Genomic DNA, 20856 nt, shown 5'->3' on the forward strand with positions numbered 1-20856 from the left:
ATGCAGTGAAGGAGCTCCACTGCAGCTGCACGGCTCACGTGCCCCTGCATTGAGGCAAGGGCGTAGAAAAGAGGGGGAGATGGCTCTAAACAAAGCACAGAATAGCTACAGGTCAGAGTCCTGGCTGTCCCTTTTCTTTCTGGCAATATCTGAAAGACAAGGTGGGTTTGCTAAAGCAGCATGGAGCGGTGTTACTGTGTGCTGGGACCAGACGTTAACAGATCGCTTATGGGAGCGGTCCCTTCCTATTGTTTTGGATGTTGGCTGCAGTTGCTGTAAGCTTTTATAAAAAAAAAATAATTGCAATAAAACACCTTAAGGAGAAAATTTGGCAATTATGAGGTCAGAAATGCCATGTTTAAGAACAAAATACATGACGAGCCTAGGAGGTCTTTAGCACTTCCTAGCACCACAAGTGTTTTCCAGCACCATAATGTTACAGTTAATTAGTTTACACTATGTGCAGGGTGAATTACAGTGTGTTACAGCCTTGACAGAAAGCTTGTCTTTTTTACTGGTAGCATCGTTAAGTAAACAGTCATGACCACCGATGGAAAATATATGGTGTATTCTGTTCAGATTTGTAATAATGGTTAACACGTGATTCACCTTAATGGGTATCTTTCTTTGAAATGGACAGAGATTAATTTTATGTCAAGGGTAAGCTCACATGTTCACTGTAAAATGTGTGGAACATGAGGAAGTGAATGTTAATGCATCACAAATGATCTTTAGCTTCAGTGATGTGTTTAAACGTTGGATGTTTACTGTCAGGCTAACAAGAGAGTCTGAACATTCTGTATCTATAAAATACACCTCTCACTACATAATGCTTTCAAGAGCAGGCAGCTATTGCTCCATCAGTTGGCAGAGCGCTTTACTGCCAAGCTTTCCTATCACCTAGCTCCTGGGACGGGGGATCCAGGCCGCACTGGTCAGGCTATAGAGCTATAGCCTACATCATCTTCTTACTCCTCTGCAGAGATGCTCCGTATGTTCTGTGAGCAGTCAGTCTCTGAACATCCTCCGAGACACCACGGTCCAGCTGGTGGCTTGCTGGGTGCTTTTTTCTGTTTCTTCAGAACTGTCCCCCCAAAAAGACAGCCCAGACAGCTGAATGCCACCTGCTTCCAACAGCAACACAGGCCTGAGCTGTGTTCCCAGCAGCTTTTGGCTCTCCTGCTGCTGGGGGTGGGCTAGGGGCGGTGATGGACTCCCAAAAACCACAGATCTGGCTTCCAGAGCTGCGAAAGTCAATCCTTGCTTCAGGACCACACTGTTACCTTGTGTGAGGAGCTTTCAGAAAAGCGTCAGTGTGGAATAGAGTGAATTTAAACAACAAATTTACATTATCCTAATCTGTCAGAGGTTGAAAAAGTTGGTCTCTACTTTTGCCTGGTGTGGGATGATCTGCAGCTCACAGGAGCACCTGACACCACTCAGAGCTGAGTATTCACTCTCAACAGTGGTTTATGGGATGATGGACAAGACAGATCTCATGAAAAGTCCATTCATTTACTGCGTGATTTCACGGGGAAAATGCAGACTGCATCTGGTAATGACTCAGGCTGTACTATGGAGTGGCTTGGACAGGAGGTGATTTTGGCATTTTTGCTTTTTGAGTAACACAAGGAGGAAAGACCTTGGAGGAAAAAAAAACAAAAACCAAGGCAAAAAATCCCAAGGAGAAAATACTAGAGAGACCTTTCTGTTACCTTATCTGCATTATAGGGAAGGTCACCTGTGTATTAATGCTGTTTGTCTAATAAGGGGGACTTCCAGAGGAAAACTTGGAGCATTTGAAAGACGTTTCTAACCAATATGGTTTCAAAGAGAGATTTTAATGATTGAAAAAGAGTAACAGTTTATGTTAATACTACATACAGTAAATATTTCTTGCTGTTTACCAGCTGAGAAGGGGTATCATTTAGCTACTGCTCAAGAGCTTAGCAGGACCAATTATGTCATGTAAGGTATCAGCCTGTAAAACAAGAGGAAAAAAGAGCTGTATGACAGGGCAATTGCAGTATAAGACGTGCAGTGATCCAAAATTCCTATTTACAAACTGAGAACAGAATTGCTTGTGCAATAGTCATCCAGAAAGCAGGCAAAGGTAGTTTGTATTATGTCTACTGATTCTTCAGAATTCTGCTGATACTGTGCTTTCTTCTGACAGGGCTCCTTGAAAATAGCACTTTTTCCCAGGCCTGTTTGGATTGCATTTGTAGCATTGTACTTAAGTGGTATACGAATGTGTATCTTGCTTATAAAGGAAATTAATTTTCAAGATGATATCTGTATGGTAGCTGTACTTAGATGTGATTGCCCCTGAAGTACTTACCTCCCTTTAGCGTTAGTTGTAGTGTATACCCTGTTGTGCTGAGCCTCCTACATACCTAAGCCTAGGAAGGCCTTGCTGTTATCAGAAAAGGGAGTGAAAGCAATGGATGATTCTGGAAAGCGGGGCTGCCTCTGGCTGGTGAGGCTCTGAGACTCAGGAACCATGTGCCCAAAGTCGGTGAAATTGAGCACTGATATTTTTAGTCCTGTTCCGGTGACATACCCAGAAAATGATCCCTATACCCTTACTAACTGAGGAACTTCTCTGCTCAGAAGAGGGGTTGTGTTGTTTCATGGTGGTTTGTAGGAAAAGTCCCCACCGATTTTATTTTCTAAGTTTAATAGCAATGGCCTCACTTTTAGTTTTTAGGGGAAATATCTTTCTGCTCTGTGATTTACAGCACTTGGCAAATGAGGCTGGTAATTACCAGAGTTTCTAAATGCAACGCTGACAATTGTGAATTATTAATCCTTAATACCCTAAGAAAGAAGGTTAGTCTAATATCAGCATTTTTGTTCTCTCCAGCTGAAGTTTAGCGTTTTGCACCGTCTAACTCCGAAGAAATTTTAGAAAGTGACAGTCCCACTTGACAGATTGGGAACCCAAGTCAGCCAAAGCTGAAAAGATGAAGGGAGAGGTGCAGCCCGGGGCTGCCGGCCACCTGCAGGTAGATCCCAGAAGGAGGGATCCACCTGGGGCTGGAGTACACGGGGTGACATCAGAATTTTGTAGCATGGACCAGGCAGGGAGGGTCCAGTGGGGCTTTGAGTCTCAATTAGCCCTTGTTTATGCAAAAGTGAACAGCAGGGATTCACAGTTGACATCAAGTTGACATCAGTCAGCTCTTACCCTGCTGCTGACGTGGAATCTATGCAACGGTACGATGGGAAAGGAACCTAGTTGTAAAGCAAGTCAGATGCTCACATGTCATCTAGGATAGAAAAGGCCTCACCAGGATAAGTAGTGGCTTCTGAAAGAGTGAAGGCCAAAGGGCTAACGGGTTTGCTGACACCAACAAAGCGAGACTATCTTGGTGGTGGCCAGGAGAGGGCACGTCGTCCCTGCACTGTCAGCAGGCAAGGGCATTCTGCCAAATGCAGCCACCTGCAGACTGGCTTCAGAGGAAGCTCCACCTTCCTGCCCTTGCCCCGAGGATCCCTCCCAAACCCACCTGTGGCCAGCCTCTGCACCTGAAGTTTCTAGTGGTATGGCATGCAAAAGAGCAGGAACCGCCTCAGGTTTTAACCTGGTTCTAGAATTATGTCTGATTCCACCTATTTCAATATTTATTAGCTAGATCTTTAACAGAAGCCCCTTTCTGAGGAATGAAGTACCAGAGAGGCATGTAGTTACCTTATTACTGGTGGGATCAGCCAGGTTCTGCAGCTCAAACACACCAACTTCTCCTTTACTGTCTCCTACGAGAAGGCAGTTGGCATTCTTAGCAAAGAGTGCAGATGTGAACTTCACTCCTGGGCTGGCAGAGTAAGAGATCACGGGGTTCAAGCTGCAACCCAGCGGAGGCAAGAATTAATAGGTAACATTGCATTTTCCTGAGTAAATTAAATTAATAGGTAAATTTGCATTTACTATCGTGTAGAGTCTAGCAGTAATGCAGGCCTGATAAAGGTTGCATCTTTTACTTTTTATGTTCTAGATTAACTCAGAAACTAAGAAGTGAGGCTGTGTTTTGTTTGGTCTCTACCAGAACAAAAATCCCAGCTACTACTAACTAAGATACCCTGGTTGCCTGAAATCTACCCTATTGCCTAATATGTATGGTTGTTAATATTTTTATTATATGAATAATTTCCTTTTTGCTACCACAAGATTTGGTGGGCCTCCTACTCCACTGTGGGCTTTGTGCTGTCATTACTATTAAATAGTGCAGATCAGCAGTACCAGGCCACCGACTGACTCAGCTGCTCGTGCAATGGGCACCTGCTTTACAGTACTGGGAAAACATGAGAGGTATCTGAACTTCTGGCCATCTTATCTTTATAAAAGTTCCAAAGTAGCTCACTTTTATTATTTTCCCTTTTTACTAAGGCAGTGGTAGAATGTATGATTTCTGTAGAAAAAAAGGCAGTTTTGCCCTTTATCTATATCATGAGGCATCCAGCTCCTCCTCTTATAATCACAATGCTCTGGTAACTACCATCTGCTTTTACAAAATGAGAATTTCAAAATGCAATACTTTCAGTAACTAAGCAAGCAAATGGCATGAGAGTTGTCATGATCTGATAACAATACTGATTAGGCAATAATGTGTTGCCTTTGTGCTGTTAAGTTTCAGAATCTTCTTTGAGAATAGGTAGTTACTTACATGCTGACACTAAGATCCCAGACTTCTGCTCTGCTTTCATTCACTGCTGCAAATATGAAGGCTGATTTTGGAGACCACATAATGTCATGAACAAAAGCAGTGGTGGAACTGAAAGTTAAAATGGGCATCTGTGAATCCTGGTGCCATAAAATAATGCTCCAGTCTGCAGAGCAGCTTAGGAACATGTCACTGCTGAATGGATTCCAGGCGACTTTGTACACAGGACCCTTGGTGTTTGAGAAGAAAGAAAAAACATCTTTGTGTTATTCTGGAACTACAGCCTCACAGAATGGTTTTTAATAGTGACCTTTCGTGGAAATCCCTGACTGTCCTATGACCTTAATAGCAACACCAGCATTATGTGTTGTCTACCCACAGAAAATTAGCAGCAGATGTGATAAGATCTTAGGAGTAAAAAGCATTCAGCTGATTTTGTCCCTCCACATGTTAGGAGCAGCTTATGCTGAAATGGCAGCTTCATAGATGAAGCAGAGACTTTCAAAACAAGAGGTGCTGTGAAAGTTCTGTCACCTTTCTCTCAGAGGTAACGCTATTTAACTGTGGTTTGCAGGACAAAATTACTGATTGTTTTCTTAAAATAAAGCCAGGACTAACGCTTGAAAACAGTTTGTAGTACAAGTTTTAATAAATTAACTAAAAAAAAATAAATCCTTTTTATGTAGAAAGTAATCCTGTAAGGCTGTGATGCTTCATGCTATGGGAATTCCTTCCTAATATAAGAAAAAAGTTGAGGTTTCTTTTGTTGCAGATGTAAATATAAGCAAAGAAACTATTACATTTGTGAACTGAATTGAACAGTTCCTGCTGTCATTACTTCCTCTATGTATCACTCACCTTATGGCCTCTGTATGTCTTTAAAAATTGCTCATTGTATGAACAAGAACACTGGTGGATAAGACCCTCTTCTGTTCCAGCAAGATAAAAATTAGTATCCTGAAAGAAAGGCAGAAGTAGTCTAAGTTGAATTAATCTATTTATCACTCAACTAAAAATCTATAAAGGACTGGATGAGTTTGTCAGTGACAGTCCCCTGAAGAACTAAGGTGGAGTTGCCAGAATGTTGTGCATTGGACTGCTTGCATGTGTGCTGCAGAGGTGTATGTGCAGTGATACAGTGGTGCCAGAATGGATCAGATTTGCTGTGTGTGTTTTCTCCATCTATGTAGAACATATGCTGTGATTTTTGACTCCTGAAAATCTCAGACTTTCTGCAATCCACATGGGCAAAGACATGAATTCTTCAAAGGCTCGGTGGACAAAATATTCAGCTGGATAAAGAGGAGAGGCACAAACATCTAAGCTCTACCCTTGGGAGATGCTGAACAAATTCTCGCTGATTTGACCGACACATAGAGGAAAGCTGCCCTCGGATCTGGCCCAAGCAAGTGTGAGTAACATGGCTGAAATGATAAAGTTTTTCACGTATGGGTGTTACTTGCATGGCTTACCATATCATCAATTTGGGGTAAAACTGTTATTGGATAAGAAGCAATTTGTGTCAGAACTAATATGCTTTAAATACCAGTGCCAAACCCCAGGGTAGTGCATACTAAAGTAGCTCCAGCTGAGGATCTCACCCCTGCTGCATAGTTTGCCTGGATAATACTTTAGCCAGGGTGGACTTTCTGAGCCTACCTTTGGATGGAAGTCAAAGCACATTCCAGCTGCATGTTGAGATATCAGAACTTCGCTTTTCCTCTCTTTCTCACCTGGTAATTTTTTCTTCTCACTTTCTGTTCGCTTTATTTTCATGAGATCTGTGCAAATAGCAGGATTTTTTGTCAAACAGGTATGTGACAGTGCTATAAATAACTCCTGCTTCTTTGGAGTGCTCAACAGCTCTTAAATATTTTGTGCGTGTAACTAGTATAAAGAATGTCACCTGAAATAAAATGAGGCAATTGCAATTTCAGGTATTATCCCTCTGCAGAGAAGCTGCAGGGGAAAATGCTTACCAGTGCAATCCAGTCTTTTCTGTATAAGCCACTCAGTTATTCGGCCATCTGCTGAGATACAGATTAATCTCTCTTTCTTGCCATCTCCTGTTGCACCTCTGTCCTGTTTCACCCACCTCAGTTGCCATACAGGACCTGTATGTTTATTTGAGGATTCACTGGGACAAAAGATGCACATGATAAATATGAACAAAGACAAGACAATCTATTTGAAAAATAATTAACCTTCCACTTTGTAATGAACATCAAGTCTTACAACAAAAATGTTGTTTAGCTTGTCTCTAAAAAAAAAAAAAGAAATCTGAACATCGGCTTTGTTCTCCAGGATTTTTTTTTTCTTTTATCCAACATGTTTGATATTTTGTTTCAGCACTGTTTATGTGCTGACACACTTTTCATTGATACCTGGAGTCATGAAATCAGTCTGCATCTTGTAGGACAATGCCCTAGACCTGGGGAGCTGCCCTTAGGGTAAATGTCTCCCTGGTCACCCTCTCTTATTTTCTTCTTAATTCCTGCTTTTCCCTCACCTTTTCTGATGGTCTTGACTTTTTTGTCAAGTGGAATTGGTGAGAAAACACCAAAAGCTACTGCTGGTCTCCCCTACAGATGTATTATCTGGGGTTATGTTAATACATGGAGTATAAAATGATATGTGGTGGTAACTTGCTGCATTTTCTTAAGAAGTCAGAGCGTAGTACTCATTTGTTTCATCTTTCAAACATGGGGAACTCACTTTGTATGTGCACCAACAATGGCAGGGAGTTTCAAACCCCAAATAAGGACCCGTGGTGTTAATGTAAGCATTTATCGGCAGAAATAAGAATACAGAATGTTGGCAGTGCAGAGGATGGCAGCATCTGAGGATTTGGCTGTATTGGTGTGAATAGGTGAATGGGAAAAGTCACGCTGGCCCACTCCGGCCCTTCCAGGCATTTGTGCACTGTCATAAGTCTTTGTGTTTGCAGTTTTGCTCCAAAAATTTCTCATATTTGAGAGTATCGTTTATGTAGGCATTTCCAGTCAAAACTGGAAGACAGAAATTGGAAATGAAAAAATTGTGCAACGTCCCTGAGCATTCACAAGCCTTGCTTATCAAGACTCCTACTATTCCCTCAGCTCCTTAGTTGTGGATATTCTTTTATTTGTTATTTGCTAAGACATGACCAAGGTGGGAGGAGATGGGAAATCATAGCCTTACCTGGTGTCCAAAAGTGCGGCATCACTACAACTCTGTACGTTATAGATTGCAACAGAACCATCGTACGTGCCAATGGCTAAAAGGTTTGGGCTTGCCGTAGAAAAATTCAAAGCAGTAACACCATGCTCACACTGGAAAATACGCTCTGGCCACTGACCAGTAGAAAAATACAAGAATGTTTTAAGTTAGTTTCTTAACTTACCTTGGTTTTCTCAACACTACATACTAATTTGCCAGGCTCTGCTGGAAGATTCAAGTGCTGATGACCATAGTAACTACTTCTGGACAGAAATTAGGTACTGTATTCTACATGGTTCAGTTTATTACTTGCTGCAACTGATAAAATTAGGAAAAATAAAGACTATGCAGAAATATGACACTGTAATATAAGTTAATGGGCCTACTCTAAACCAAATACCTAAAAATCCCATTCTCCAAGATTCAGCTATATGAGTACAGTGTGAGACTTCTGTTTGATTTGTTTTCTTTCTTTTTAAAACAAACTTGGCATTTTGGAAAATTTGTCCAGTTGTTTTCTATCTCTTAATATGAAAGTAAGTACCTTTCTAATTACAGAAACTTAGCTGAAGATAAAATGCAATCTAACATATTTCAGGTAACCTGTAAACTGCTATTTTCATGCAATTTCTCCATGTAACCAAAGAACTGATTCAGCTCTGTTACGAGATCGAATCCCTGAAGTCACTGTACTGAGCTCTCAAAATGGGAAATGGTAGAGTGTTAGTTTGCAAATAACTGTATTTCAGCGTGCATGCCAGGTCACATTTCTTAATGTTAGGGACTTGGTGACATCCGGGAATCACAGGAGTATTTGACTGTTACTGACTTGATAAATACACATTAAAGATTTGACTCTGTGATTTAAATCAGTCTAATACACAAGTTTGGCCAAGTGAAATTTGTAGACCAAACCAAACTGAAGTTGTGTAAGTCGATGGCAATCAGATGGTTTTTACCATGTCACTTTGGAACCGAGATTTCCAAGACTTTTTGAAAAAATGCCTCCTTTGAAAAGGATCACCTTTCAGGTGGGTATGTAAAGATGTAAATATTACATCTGTGAAATCTACTGTCTTTTTGACCATATTATGAGAAGTTGGATTAGATAATACTTTTTGTTGTTGTTGTTTTTCCTTCAGCCTAACAGAATTTCATGGTGCAACTGAAAATGCATTGGAAAGGATAATCCTTAAATTTAAAACAGATATTCTCTGTAATGAGAGTTAGGAAGTATTGAACAAATTGTCTATAGATTTTGAGAAACAAATGGTAAATTAATTTATTTTCACATTTGATGTGCTCAAGACTTTTCCAGTCTAGAAAATAATTTCTACGCACCTGGGTCTACCCACAGTAATAATGAGACAGATTTATGGACTTGGGTAGGTCACTCTAGGGATTGGAAATGGGATGCAGAGGTCTGCATTACTAAGTTGCCTAGCATAGCCTGGTACTACCTGAGAGTTGTAACCATCTCCTAGTTGTTTGATGGCCTGTGTGCAATGAGTGTAGTCCCTGTCAACACATGTCTGTGTTACCAAACCACCAGCATAGTCAGCACCTCTGTTGGAAGTGTTAATCGAGAGGACCAATAGGCACAGAAACTAAAGTGCTTCCTACAGGCACTTTCTTTGGGTCAAGATTTGAGCACATTGCTAGGTATGGTGGCTGGAATCTGTTTTCCTGAAATATGTGGTTTGGGCTAGAAAATTCAGCCTTACTGGCTAGGTCTTGCTTTTGGAAACAGGAAGAGGGAAATAAGTAAAGCAGAAAAATACACTGAAGAAAAAAAAAGAAAACCAACGGGCAGCTCATTACCATGGGGTTCTTCAATGACCAACAGCAAGCCAAGCCTTTCTTCTGTTCTTTAAAATTAAATGCCCCGTAACCAACAGCTAAAAGATCCTAAAAGCACAGATTAACAGATATATGTATCTCAGTTTAACTTGAAGTTCAGTAGTATATTTCTAAAAGACAACTTTCAGTTAATAGTGACTCTAAGCGCAAAGTCTGGAAAAATAATGCTTGTGTCATATGTGAGTAGAATGACACACAAGAACAGAATTTCTAGAATATTGGAAACTGGTTCAACTAAAAATGCATTCATAGTCATTGTCAGTGTGTTTGCAATGACCCCTCTCTGGCCATCATAAACATATGTCCCTTTCCAGAGATCAATACATAACCATATTTTAATGTGCAGTTTTTAATGGAATACACAGTAATACTTCTACTTCTCTCTCTCAATGTTAGCTGAAAAAGGAGCTTCAGTGACCACCTCAAACTCCTAGCTTTTAGCTCTCTACAGTGGGGTCCAATGGTCCAATCCTGTTCATTCCTTTCCATAAGCAGAAGTAAGAAACAGCGGCAAGACTTTAGTCTGCAACTCCATTAATTTTTTTTTCCTACAAACAACAAGTAGTTTGGGAAACTAACACTTTAAAACTAAGTATTTGTTTGCCCTATAATTCTAAAGCTGAAGTCTGGAAATGTGTCCAACTTTATAATAGCTGGGGATCTGGTGTACTAACAGTATGAAGTAGTCTTTGTTTTCTCTCTTTTTTTTTTTTTTTTTTTCCCCTTAGAGCAATGTTACTGGTTTTATGTTTCTCATCCTCCCTTGCTTTTTACCTTCCATTCAGTATTTTTCTCGTGGCCATACGAGAGCTCTGTTGGAAAAACTGAGCCTTACATTACTCTGAAAGTAGAGGTGTCTGAGTCATTCTCACCTCCACTGAAACTGAATTAAATAAACTTGGGCCAGCTGCTCAGAAATTTGTGCCTGTTATTATGCATCTTACCCTTAAAGTTTGATGAATGCTGCTTTCTTGGGAGACTACTGTTAGAAACCAAGATGTGGTATCTAAACATGATGGATAAATTTTCATCAATGGGGATAAAGTTTAGTAGTAGTGGTTTAAATTTCAATTTCCAGTTCTATAACAGACCAAATCTATTATCTTAACATTATTGTTCAGGTGACTGACATTGGTGAATTGGCCCAATTAAATTAAATTCTGGACTGATTAAAGCTGTTGTGGTACATTTGTAGGAAAAGCCTAGTGTGGCTATCCAGCCTGTAGAATAATGCAACAATATTGTTACATGGAAGGACAAAATACAGAGGGCAGGATGCAAAGACAACCTGCCTGACTGTAGGGATGGATCCATTGCTCAGAGATCCCTCCCAACAAAATACATCAAAATCAGGAGTTTATTACTACCAACAATTGCTTATACCATTTTGTAAACAGCTTAGAAGAAGTGATTTGTTAACTCACTGGGTTTATTTTGCTCCAAGCCATACTGCTCACACTATGACCGTTAGTTAATTCACATGCATATGACCACAGCCATTCCAGCCTGGGAGGTACAATTTCTTCTGGGGTTTTATTCAGATCTGACAGAATTGATGGGTCAGTTAATGCTTCCCTTTGCTTTTCCTTATCTTTGTTTTCCTTGTCCTGCTCTTCCTGTTTTGCTTCTTTCACAGCTGCTACTGTACCACCAGTGTCTGGTGTAATGTCAGGATCTAAAATAGACAAATATCGTAGAGCCTGAGTAGTAACATTTCACTTATCTAACTCCAATCATTCACATCAGAAGAAAAATGTGACCTTTCAGCAACTGTTTTGCAGAAAAAAAATACGAAGTGAAGGGTTGATGAATTTAGACATCCTAACTTCTAAAACTGTGGCTAAAATGTTGATATAGGGACACAGAAGATGGCTGGATCAGGCTGTTGTGAGCCAGCTATGCCCCAGGTGTTTAATGAGTGGGTTCCGCTATGCAGCAACAAGTTAGGAACTTATGGCCACTCCCCACCTGGAAAGTTTCTAATCTTTTGTACTTAAAAATTTGTTTAAACAGGTATTTTTTTCATACTAGATGCCAAATTTTAAAGAGCCACGCTTATGCATTGATGCTGTAAGCTAAGTTACATGATGCTGTAATAAGTTGCTCATTACTTGGGAAAAATGTGTAGAGCACATTTTTAGACTGTTTGCTATGTATTTTTTTGTTTACTCACGCTTTTATTTTATGTAATGTGCATAATTGTAATGTTATGTATACATATTTGCATGTAATGCACACGTAATGTGCATGTAATGCAAATGTAATCTTAAATTAATCTGAGATCACTGTTAACAAAACGGGAACACAGTAACTGCCATATTGTCAGAACAAAAGTCCTCCTGGCTGGTATCGTGCTCCAGCTGTAGCTAGTTCCCGAAGAGTGACTGAATATAACAGGTTCATTGCCCGAGAAACTGAAACTGTCTATGACACAAAGAGGTACAATACAATAAAAGGAGTGTGAATCTGCCTTGATTTTTTAAATCCCTGTGTTAACTTGGAACTCTTGTAAAAGGTAAAATATTACTTAGCACTTGGGTCCGGGTAATGCCTCTTACAGTCTGCAATGAATGTACTTTATTTTAGACACTGAAAATCTATCAGGCTAAAACTTCTGTAAAATAAACTGTAAAAGACATTCCAATACAAAAAATGGTTGGAGAAGCAGTAGAATTAATTTGTATCTTAACTGTCAGGAAACAAGTTTGGCTAATATTTTCAGTAAGTCTCTGTGGTGATAAGGGGAGATGAGCCAGCTCAGAACTCATTTATTCAATTCTTGCACTAAGTATGGTAGGGATGTCTGTTAAAGTGAGTGTAAAACTGCAACACTCATGTTGACATCTCATAAACTCTCCTTTCCTTTGTCTTATTTCTTAAATTACTTGTCATCTGTAAAGGCATTCAGTGAGGGTCGTAAATCCATGATGTTCAATAGCATGCAAAGCCTTGTGCTGAAAACAGGGTAGCCAACAAGAAACAAACCTGTAAGGACAGGAAACTGCCGATAAGCAGCAAGTTTGGGTTGAAAAATATTCTCCATTAGAATCCTCTCCATGAAAAATAAATCCTGCTGAAAGTTTTCTGATGTTAATATAGCTTCTGAATGGCATTCCTCCTCTTCATGGATTCTGGCAAGAACAGCATTTTCCAAAATCATTATACCAGAAGTTGTGCTGCCTGACAACAGATAATAGGGGAAAAAACAGCTTTAACATGATGATACTTTGCACGTAAAAGTCAAGGGGATAAGAAGTCTCCTCCTCCTCCACCTGCAAAAAGCATAGAAGAATCTATCCTCATCAAAAAATACTTCCAATATTAATTCTTCTTGCTTTAATTTTGAGGTTTTTTAATTGCTGAAATACTCAGTATGATGAGATACTTCAGGAATTTTTCATGATTGCTGTTTTGCTTTTACCATTCCAAGTCAATGACAAAGTTCGCTGGTATTAAGTATTTATCTTTATTTAAGATGATTTATGGCAGCATCATGCAGAAAAGGTCTCAGTGCAGACCTGTCCAAGATTCTTTAGAAAATGCTTTTTCAAGTGCCAGACAGCCAGACCCAGCATTTTCCTCACGTAGTTTTCACCACACAACATAGTGATATGCATGGTTTAGAAGGATGAAAACACGGCAGAAATGTAAAACCAGAAAAATGTTACCTCTGTCAGAAGAGGCAGGCATAGTCTGATCATGCTCTTTAGTTGTATGAGATTCGCTGCTTTTCCCAGCTGTGGCTCTGCTCCCTTCTGCTTTTGACCTAGGTTCTATTTCCAATACATTAAATGAGTCATACAAGTCCCAGGAAGTGACGGTCATCCCTAAAAATGAATTAGACTCTATTATACAAGTTGCATGTTTTGGTACATTGTTATGAAAGACTACATATGGTTGAGCAAATATTTCCTTTTTGTACTACGCTCCCAACTGTTTGGCAGAGGGGCTTTGAAACCAACTGAGGGTTAGACAAGGCTGTAGCAACATCTGTTGCATGCTTGCAGCAGCTGCGTCAGGGTCTTCTGGATGTGTGGCTTCCCTTCAGCAGGGCCATCTCCCCGTGAAACGGTGCTCTGTGTGTGCTCAGCTTTTCAAACGTGGGTTAGAACCAGCCCTGCTGATGCTCAAGGCACACAAAAAAGGGGAAGATATGTTTTCAAATCAGATTAATATCTATTTTACTTTTTTTTTTTTTTTTACTCATTTTGCATACACTAATAAACACAAAGGAAAAATGTTTGGAACAGCATTCCCCATCGTTTTCTTTGGCCTCCTACACAAAAAAAAGATGTCCGTAGAGAGGCAAAGCTCAGCACACACATCTAAAACTTAGATATTCCTCTATAGTTATTTCAGAGCATTGAGGTTGAATATTTTATAAAATTAAATCTATCTTGTGAGACTGCCAAGATTTTCAGCTTTCCCCCAAGATTTAAAATCTCTTAATAGAGGTTCACTTTTTTGCATTATGGCAAGTAGAAACAGAAACCAGTGTCACTGGGCGGGGAAAAGGGAACTGTGTCCTTTCATATTTCGAGAGCATAGTTGAGCATTAGGTGTTCTGCCTCCTAAGAAGCACGCTGTGCTTGCAAAGTGCTGAGGCAGGCAGGACACAGCATAATGACTGTTACATTGCAATGGGTACAGTGTGTCAGCACCAATGTTCATGTTTTAGGAGGGGCCGAAAAGGTTGCCACAAATCACATTCACCTATCTGAACTTAAAGCTCTGGAAATGAAAGTTGAGGAAACATCTTTTCTTGTTTAGAGATCGAATAAGGAAAAAAAGACCCTTTCCTCAGTATCCTACCTGCGCGTGGGGAGTCTTCTGAGGTCCCACAATCTAGCTGTATGCTGGAGTTTTCCCAAATACGTATCTAAGTAAACTGAATCTAATAACAAACCAAACTTAACAAGGCTACAATGTAGTAAATGAGAGCCTGTTCCTATTAAATACCCTTTCCTATATGGTACTTGGAAAGTTTACCTTTATCTTCCATGATGATTTTGTCACATTGCACTTCCTTGTTCTTTGCAGCTCCATTAATGGTTTGCATCATTTTTTGTACAAAGCAATCATTACCAGGTCTATTTTTGCAAGTATCAACGTAGATCCTATTCCTCTCCCTCAAAGGGAGAAAAAAAAAAAAAAAAAAGTTGCATACTGACCTTCTGAAAAATATTTGCATTCAACTTCTCAGTGTGCTTAACCACAAGTTGAACAGGAGAGGATGCTTCATATCATACATTGACTGCTCAGGGTTTTTTTGATTGCTACATTTTATTTCGCTCTCCATATTGTCTTTCAGCAGCTCTTTCTGACCTTGTGATGCTTCTCTAAACCAGAAATGGCCTGTAGAGGTAGGCACCAGCAGAAATCCCCATTCCAACTACCTTTGCACTTTGGTAGAATTCAGGGGAGCTCAGAAATATGTAGCTCCCATCACTTGAGAGTGAAAGGCAGTGCATCCAAGCAACAAAAACAAAACTAGTACATTTCTATTTTGTCCAGCCCTCAGGTTCTGTAGGAATAGTCAGGGGGAACTGTGATTTTTTTTCCTGTTATTTTGGCTTCAGTATTCTAACAGCGGACATAGATTGGGCCCAGCCTCACTCCACAAACTGCTTGCTGTGCTCAGGGAGAGTCCCTGTCTGTTCCTATGCAGCTGGCAATATGTGCTGCATACTCCAGCTAAGCCTGGTTGATAAGATGCTCTTCCTTTTCCTTCTTCTCCAAAATCACACCAGTGTGATTCACAGACAGTGTGGGTTGGAGTCCTACCATGAAGTTTGTGTGCAGATTTGCAGAAAAAAACTCACTCGGGTAAATTTTTTGACTTGCCAGCTGCAGTACACTGCATCCCAGGCCTTGGGGCCTGCAGCTACAAAAGCTGTGTGACAAGTTTATCTGTCTGACATCCATCATGGAGACAGCTTTGCTGTACTCTGTCCCAGTCAGCTCCTGGCAGTAAGCCAAAAACCTATGTGTTCTGTGTTAACTCCCTACCAAAGTTCATGGTAGTCCAGGGAGGAGACACTGAAGTGGAAATACACTAGATGCAACTAAGGAGAGACACAACATTTGAACAGGAAAGGTCACTTGTGGTGGGGTGAGGTTTCTTCTAGCTAGAAACACTGTGAAGAGCTTCAGAGGAAGCCAAGGCCTGCCTAGTTTGTTTATATATATGTTATCAATAAATGATTAGCTGTGAAGCTACACAAAGAATCAAAGCACAGGTCTGCAATTTCTGTTTTCATTAAAATTAAATTGTGTAATTCATGTATACCGTGCTTCTCCATCTTCTCTTTCCCCCAGGCCCTGTGTGTTCTTCTCTTGTCACTATCCCTTGCTTTTGCTAATTTGCCTTAAGTTATCAGTGAAAGAGGGTATGAATTTGATCAACAAGATGGAGTTGTAGGCTGTCTTGTCACAAAACAGAGACTTGAGCCCAGTATGGCTTTAAACAAAGGTGAAATTATGCACTGTAGCAGTCAGAACACTGAACCTATGTGTGAGCAGCCTGTTCAGGACTTTGTGACCAGCAGAGATTGGGTGTGCTGAGCATACTACATGCACGTACATGACTGCCAATATACATACAGAACTCTTCCAGCATCTTCAGATTCTACAGACACCACAACAGATGGCATATCCAATATCCATATAGTTTCCGTCTCTGTGAGGTAAATATCCACTCTCCTATCTAAGTCTGCTTCTGTCAGTTCTTCTTTTATCTCCTCTTGCCTCACCTGCACGTCTGAAAAATTACATGATGTTAACACGCGAGACCTTTTCTGCTCTAAATTTAAAAGACAAATTAAAAGTATTGAAATAATCAGGAGCCAAAACTTGTGAGGGACTGAGTTCCTTTGAAGTGCTGGGCATCTCACATCCACTGACTGGAGTGTCTCACAAATCACAGTGCTCCAAAGAACAGTTTAAATCTATAATTACACAGTGTATGTTCTTTACCAGATAAGCTAACAGTTGCATCTTGTCGAGAGCCAGGTTCTGCTGTTTCATCTAGTATGGACTCAGTTGTTGATGTGTTTGATACAGAAGTACTGCTGCTTCCATGTGTCCTTCAGTAACAAAGAAATAAGCAGAAATAGCATGTGAGGGTCCAGATGTCAGTTAGCAAAGCACTACAAAAATAGCAGTGGTATTTACCAGGATAAACCACAGAAGGCTGCAAGAGCACATACAGTGATGCTCGTGTTGTAAAAGAAGTCACAGAAGGCTTAGGCAAGAAGATAATGAAATGGTTTGAAAAAGACTTAAAAAGGAAGAATTCCTCTGACAGTATATCCTGAGGCATTAAACAGTTGATGGAAAAGAAGCTATTGAGTTCTCAGATTCATTTTTAGCATATAATAATGTGAAGTGTTGGCTACCTACTGTATGATAACACATACCTGCATACATCACTGTTCTCAACCAGAATTTAGATCTTTTGGTGCTTTGTGTCTGCTGAAATGCCTTTGCAATGCACAAGAAACTCATGTGAAGGGATTTGCTTTTCTAAAAAAATAGGTAAAGTTCATAGAGGGGACAGCTGCAATAACTAGAAGTAAAACTCAAAACTTGGGTACAGTTGGGGGGTTTGTCAGCAGATTTTCTCTTCCTCAAAAGCTAAGTGTGACCAATTATAAATATACCAAAGGCATTTGAAAAAGACAAATGTTAAGATTTGTATTTAAAACTACAGTTAAATAGTTTCATTTTGTCTTTTAAGTGAAGAGCTCATCTCCAAAAAGGATGTGTTTATTTTTCAGGAGATACTTTGTATTTTTAAGTCATTTTTTTCTGTGTATTTGTGCCTGGTTAATATCCCTACCTCTGGGATTATCCTTTATAATAGCTAGCCTAAGAAACAGGACAAAAAGAGAGTTCTCAAAGAGCAGTCTTCTCAGAAATCACAACAGCATTAACTTTGCCAAAGAAAACAGTAAATAACACTTTTCTGTAACTTGTGGTTTTTTTCAGTGCTGACTTGTCTTTTAGTGCCTTTGACTAAATAAATAGCATCTCCTCTCCATACAATTTGAATGTGTACACACCATCTTTTGCATGACTTAATGGCATTTGTCAGCCCGAAGATAAAATGGCTCAAGTCCATTGACTTTGTTTTATTCCCTCTGTACTGAAAGTTTGTAAATGAAATCTAGTAAGTAGTGAAATGCGTACTTTAGCAGTTTTAGTTCATAAGTTTTGAATAAGAACATTTTTTGAAATGGATGTACATAATCACAGAGGTAACTTGCTTGAGTTTAAAAGAGAGGATTCTTACTATGTTAACAGTATTTTGGTAGGATTCTTATTATGTTAACAATATTTTGGTATTTGAACTGAATGAGTAAGTATCGTTAAACCAGACAAAATATTTTAAAATAAATTTGTAACTCTTCAGTGAAACCAGGCCTTTTGTTTCCAAATCATTTTTCCATACCCACAGCTAAGCAGGTATTGATATATTCCAGTTTTTGAGAAAACAAGCTTGGGAAAGGCAGAGAGCATCTGAAGTAGCTGAAGGGAGTATATTAATGAGGTGCAAATGCCCCTTGTCAGCTGTACAGCCTTGCTCAGACAAGCAGAACACAACCTCATCTACCTTTAAGATGGTGTTTTGTCACGTACGTGTGTATAGGTACTATCATAACTTGCAGTTTGGGTGTCTGCATTTTTGAACTGTGAGGTACTCATTACCACCTCTAAAAATGGTCCATTTTGGTATGTTACACAAAAAAATGTGTTTTAGGAAGGAGAATTTGAGTAAAATTAGAAATATCACAGCGGCGTGTGCTGCTCCCTGCTTTCACCTGTATGCGTTAGCACTTCAGCAGTAGTTCTGACACAGCCATGAGTACTGACAAATTCCATTTCTTCTCTTTGTTAGTATTCCTCAAATTTTAAATGGCGACTCTGACAGGCATGTTTCTGTATTTTGACAACAGCGTATCATTATTAGCCCTGCACCATTATTCCAGCTCCCTCCCTGAAGAGCAGGTGTGTGGCCGCTGCAGGGTAGGTGCCCTGTAAGACATGATTTAGGAGACGTATTGACTTACCTTGCGAATGAACCTAAACTAGCATTCACTCCTGGGGTCTGATGCATGGAAAAAGAAGAGAGAAAAGCAGATCCTTTGGACCCAAAGTAAGCACTTGATGCTAAGAGCTTGCCTTGCCTGGGTACAACAGTATTTGGATCTGAACAGAAGAGTGGATGGGGTGTCACATCCTTTCCTTCATCATCAAAAACCTGAAGAAATATTTAAATAATTATAATAGTTTCACTGTGTTCCCAAAACAAGTCACACTGATGACACTTGCAACATTTTTTCTCATCTGGAATAAAAAGAAGACCCTGATCTAGGCAGGAACCTGCCAGAACAGATAGGTAACCCCTCTCTGCAAATGATGCCCAATATACACCAGGTGAGGGGCTTTGCATTCCTGGTTCCCCTTTAGCACTCAGCCTTGAGAGGGCTGTTGCCTTTGCCTGGAACTTCTTTGGAACTCTCTTCATAGAAATGGCTGCAAAATATCTGGAAAAACTATGTTTTTCCATTCTCATTCTCAGACCAGCTTCTCCTTCTTGGTCAGCTCTAGTGTCTTTTTCAGCTTATTTATTCCATAACTCTATGTATTCCATCTACCTGGAGTTGCTTATTGACTGTAACTAGTCAAATTAACAGTACTGCAAAAGCAACAAGGTAGACAATTCTGCTTCTTTTTTATTATGCTGCTCAAAATATTTTATTGTAAGAAGGGTCAGGAAGGTCTTTAAATTACTCTTGGATTGTGTTATGGGAATCTTCTGCTTTTTAGGTCAAGACATACAGGTGCTACAGTCAATGTATCACAGATTTGAAAGCAAGTAGTTCTCAGATTAGGTGGAGAACTTTTACTCATTTTTTATTATTCTTGCAGATTGTTTTTGGACGCTAATCATCTTCATATAAGAATGGATTAAGCTCTTGGATCATTTCCTTTCTCCACAGCTCTTCAACTCCAGACATGCCTTTTCTTTCCTCCTCCCTCTCCCAGTTCCTTTCTGACAACCCTTAACATCAGCAATAACTCACTTTTAAAACTTTTTAGTAGTAGTGTAAGTGGCTTCTCACCCGCACAGTGTACTTGTTACCCACAAGAGACCCCCTGTCCACAGCTCTGCCATCGGAAGTTGTGGGCTGGATTCTGCGACTTGCTGTTCTATTTGCATAGATGCCACTTATGATGCTCGCTCGTCTTTGGCTACCAGAACTCGCTCCTGATCCTTGCCTTACCCTGAAATCAGCCGTAGAAGTTCTGTTTCAATCAACAAAATTTAAACAACCAAATACAAGCACCACATTACTTGTCCCTTAACTTTTGGGAACGGTTTAAAAGGTTTAAACCATTCAGGATGATAGTCCTGAAATCATGTAATTCCTTCCAAAAATGTCCGTTCAGCTTCTGAGGAGGCTTTGTTAAATGGTGACAGAGCGTGAGGGGCACAGGGGTGGGGGCAATGCCTTCTCTAAGGTAAAAGCCGAAAAGACATTTTACTGGTATCTGCTTTTTTTGGGCCAAGCTTACAAATGGGAACCGGCGTGGCAATAGAGCAGTAAGAGATGCAGCCTGGGCCTGCGTGTGAGGCCGGTGGCACGAGGCGGGCCACAGCGCTGCCGGCGGCTGCTCGCTCAGACCGGGACACCGGCGGGAGCCCACCGCGCCTGGAGCCGGGGCAGCGCTGCCGGGCCCCCCGCCCCGCCGGGCCCCCCGCCCCGCCGCCCACTCACGGGGGAGGCCGTGGGCCGCGGCCGGGGCCCTGCATGGCGACGATGCTCAGCCTGGGCAGCGCGTCCCGCCGTAACCATGGCAGCGCGTCGCAAAGACGCTGCGCGGGGATTGGCTGCCAAGAACGGCGCCGCCGATAGGCCGGGCCCGCGGCGCGGGGGTCGCGGTCGCCTCCCCGCCCGCCCGCCTGAGGAGGGACCCGCGCCTCACTGCGGGGCCGCGGCCGCCTCGTCCCAGGGCCCCTCTCCGTGCCCGGCGGGGCTGGGCCACCGAGCGCCCACCAAGCCGAGCCCCTCGGCTCCACCGCCCCGGGGCGCCCGCCCCCCGCCCAGCCCGGGGCTCCTCCCCTGCC

General features: G+C 41.0%; 1 protein-coding gene across 1 annotated transcript; it reads right to left on the bottom strand.

Moving 5' to 3' along the window:
* Window positions 1-1830: 1830 nt before the first annotated feature.
* On the bottom strand, window positions 1831-20774 carry DNAI4 (dynein axonemal intermediate chain 4). Its single transcript, XM_040611183.1, has 17 exons — window positions 20507-20774; window positions 19850-20012; window positions 18794-18984; window positions 16698-16807; window positions 16326-16482; window positions 14712-14851; window positions 13391-13549; window positions 12708-12902; window positions 11147-11397; window positions 9684-9770; window positions 7845-7996; window positions 6644-6801; window positions 6324-6445; window positions 5523-5621; window positions 4668-4894; window positions 3695-3848; window positions 1831-1981 (listed from the first exon to the last, which is right to left on the bottom strand). Exons 1-17 carry the CDS (start codon window positions 20539-20541, stop codon window positions 1928-1930), a joined length of 2454 nt encoding a protein of 817 aa, XP_040467117.1. The 5' UTR covers window positions 20542-20774; the 3' UTR covers window positions 1831-1927.
* Window positions 20775-20856: the final 82 nt, after the last annotated feature.

Source organism: Falco naumanni, chromosome 11 (assembly GCF_017639655.2).
Source record: "Falco naumanni isolate bFalNau1 chromosome 11, bFalNau1.pat, whole genome shotgun sequence".
NCBI lineage: Eukaryota > Metazoa > Chordata > Aves > Falconiformes > Falconidae > Falco > Falco naumanni.

Excerpts from the sequence above, each read along its gene's own strand:
- DNAI4 (XM_040611183.1), bottom strand. The coding sequence starts at position 20,541 with ATGCAGGGCCCCGGCCGCGGCCCACGGCCTCCCCC. Across the intron at positions 18,985-19,849 it reads GTAACAAGTACACTGTGCGG|GTTTTTGATGATGAAGGAAA; the intron begins GTGAGAAGCCAC and ends ATATTTCTTCAG. Across the intron at positions 9,771-11,146 it reads CTTGGAGCAAAATAAACCCA|GATCTTTTAGCTGTTGGTTA; the intron begins GTGAGTTAACAA and ends CTGTGCTTTTAG.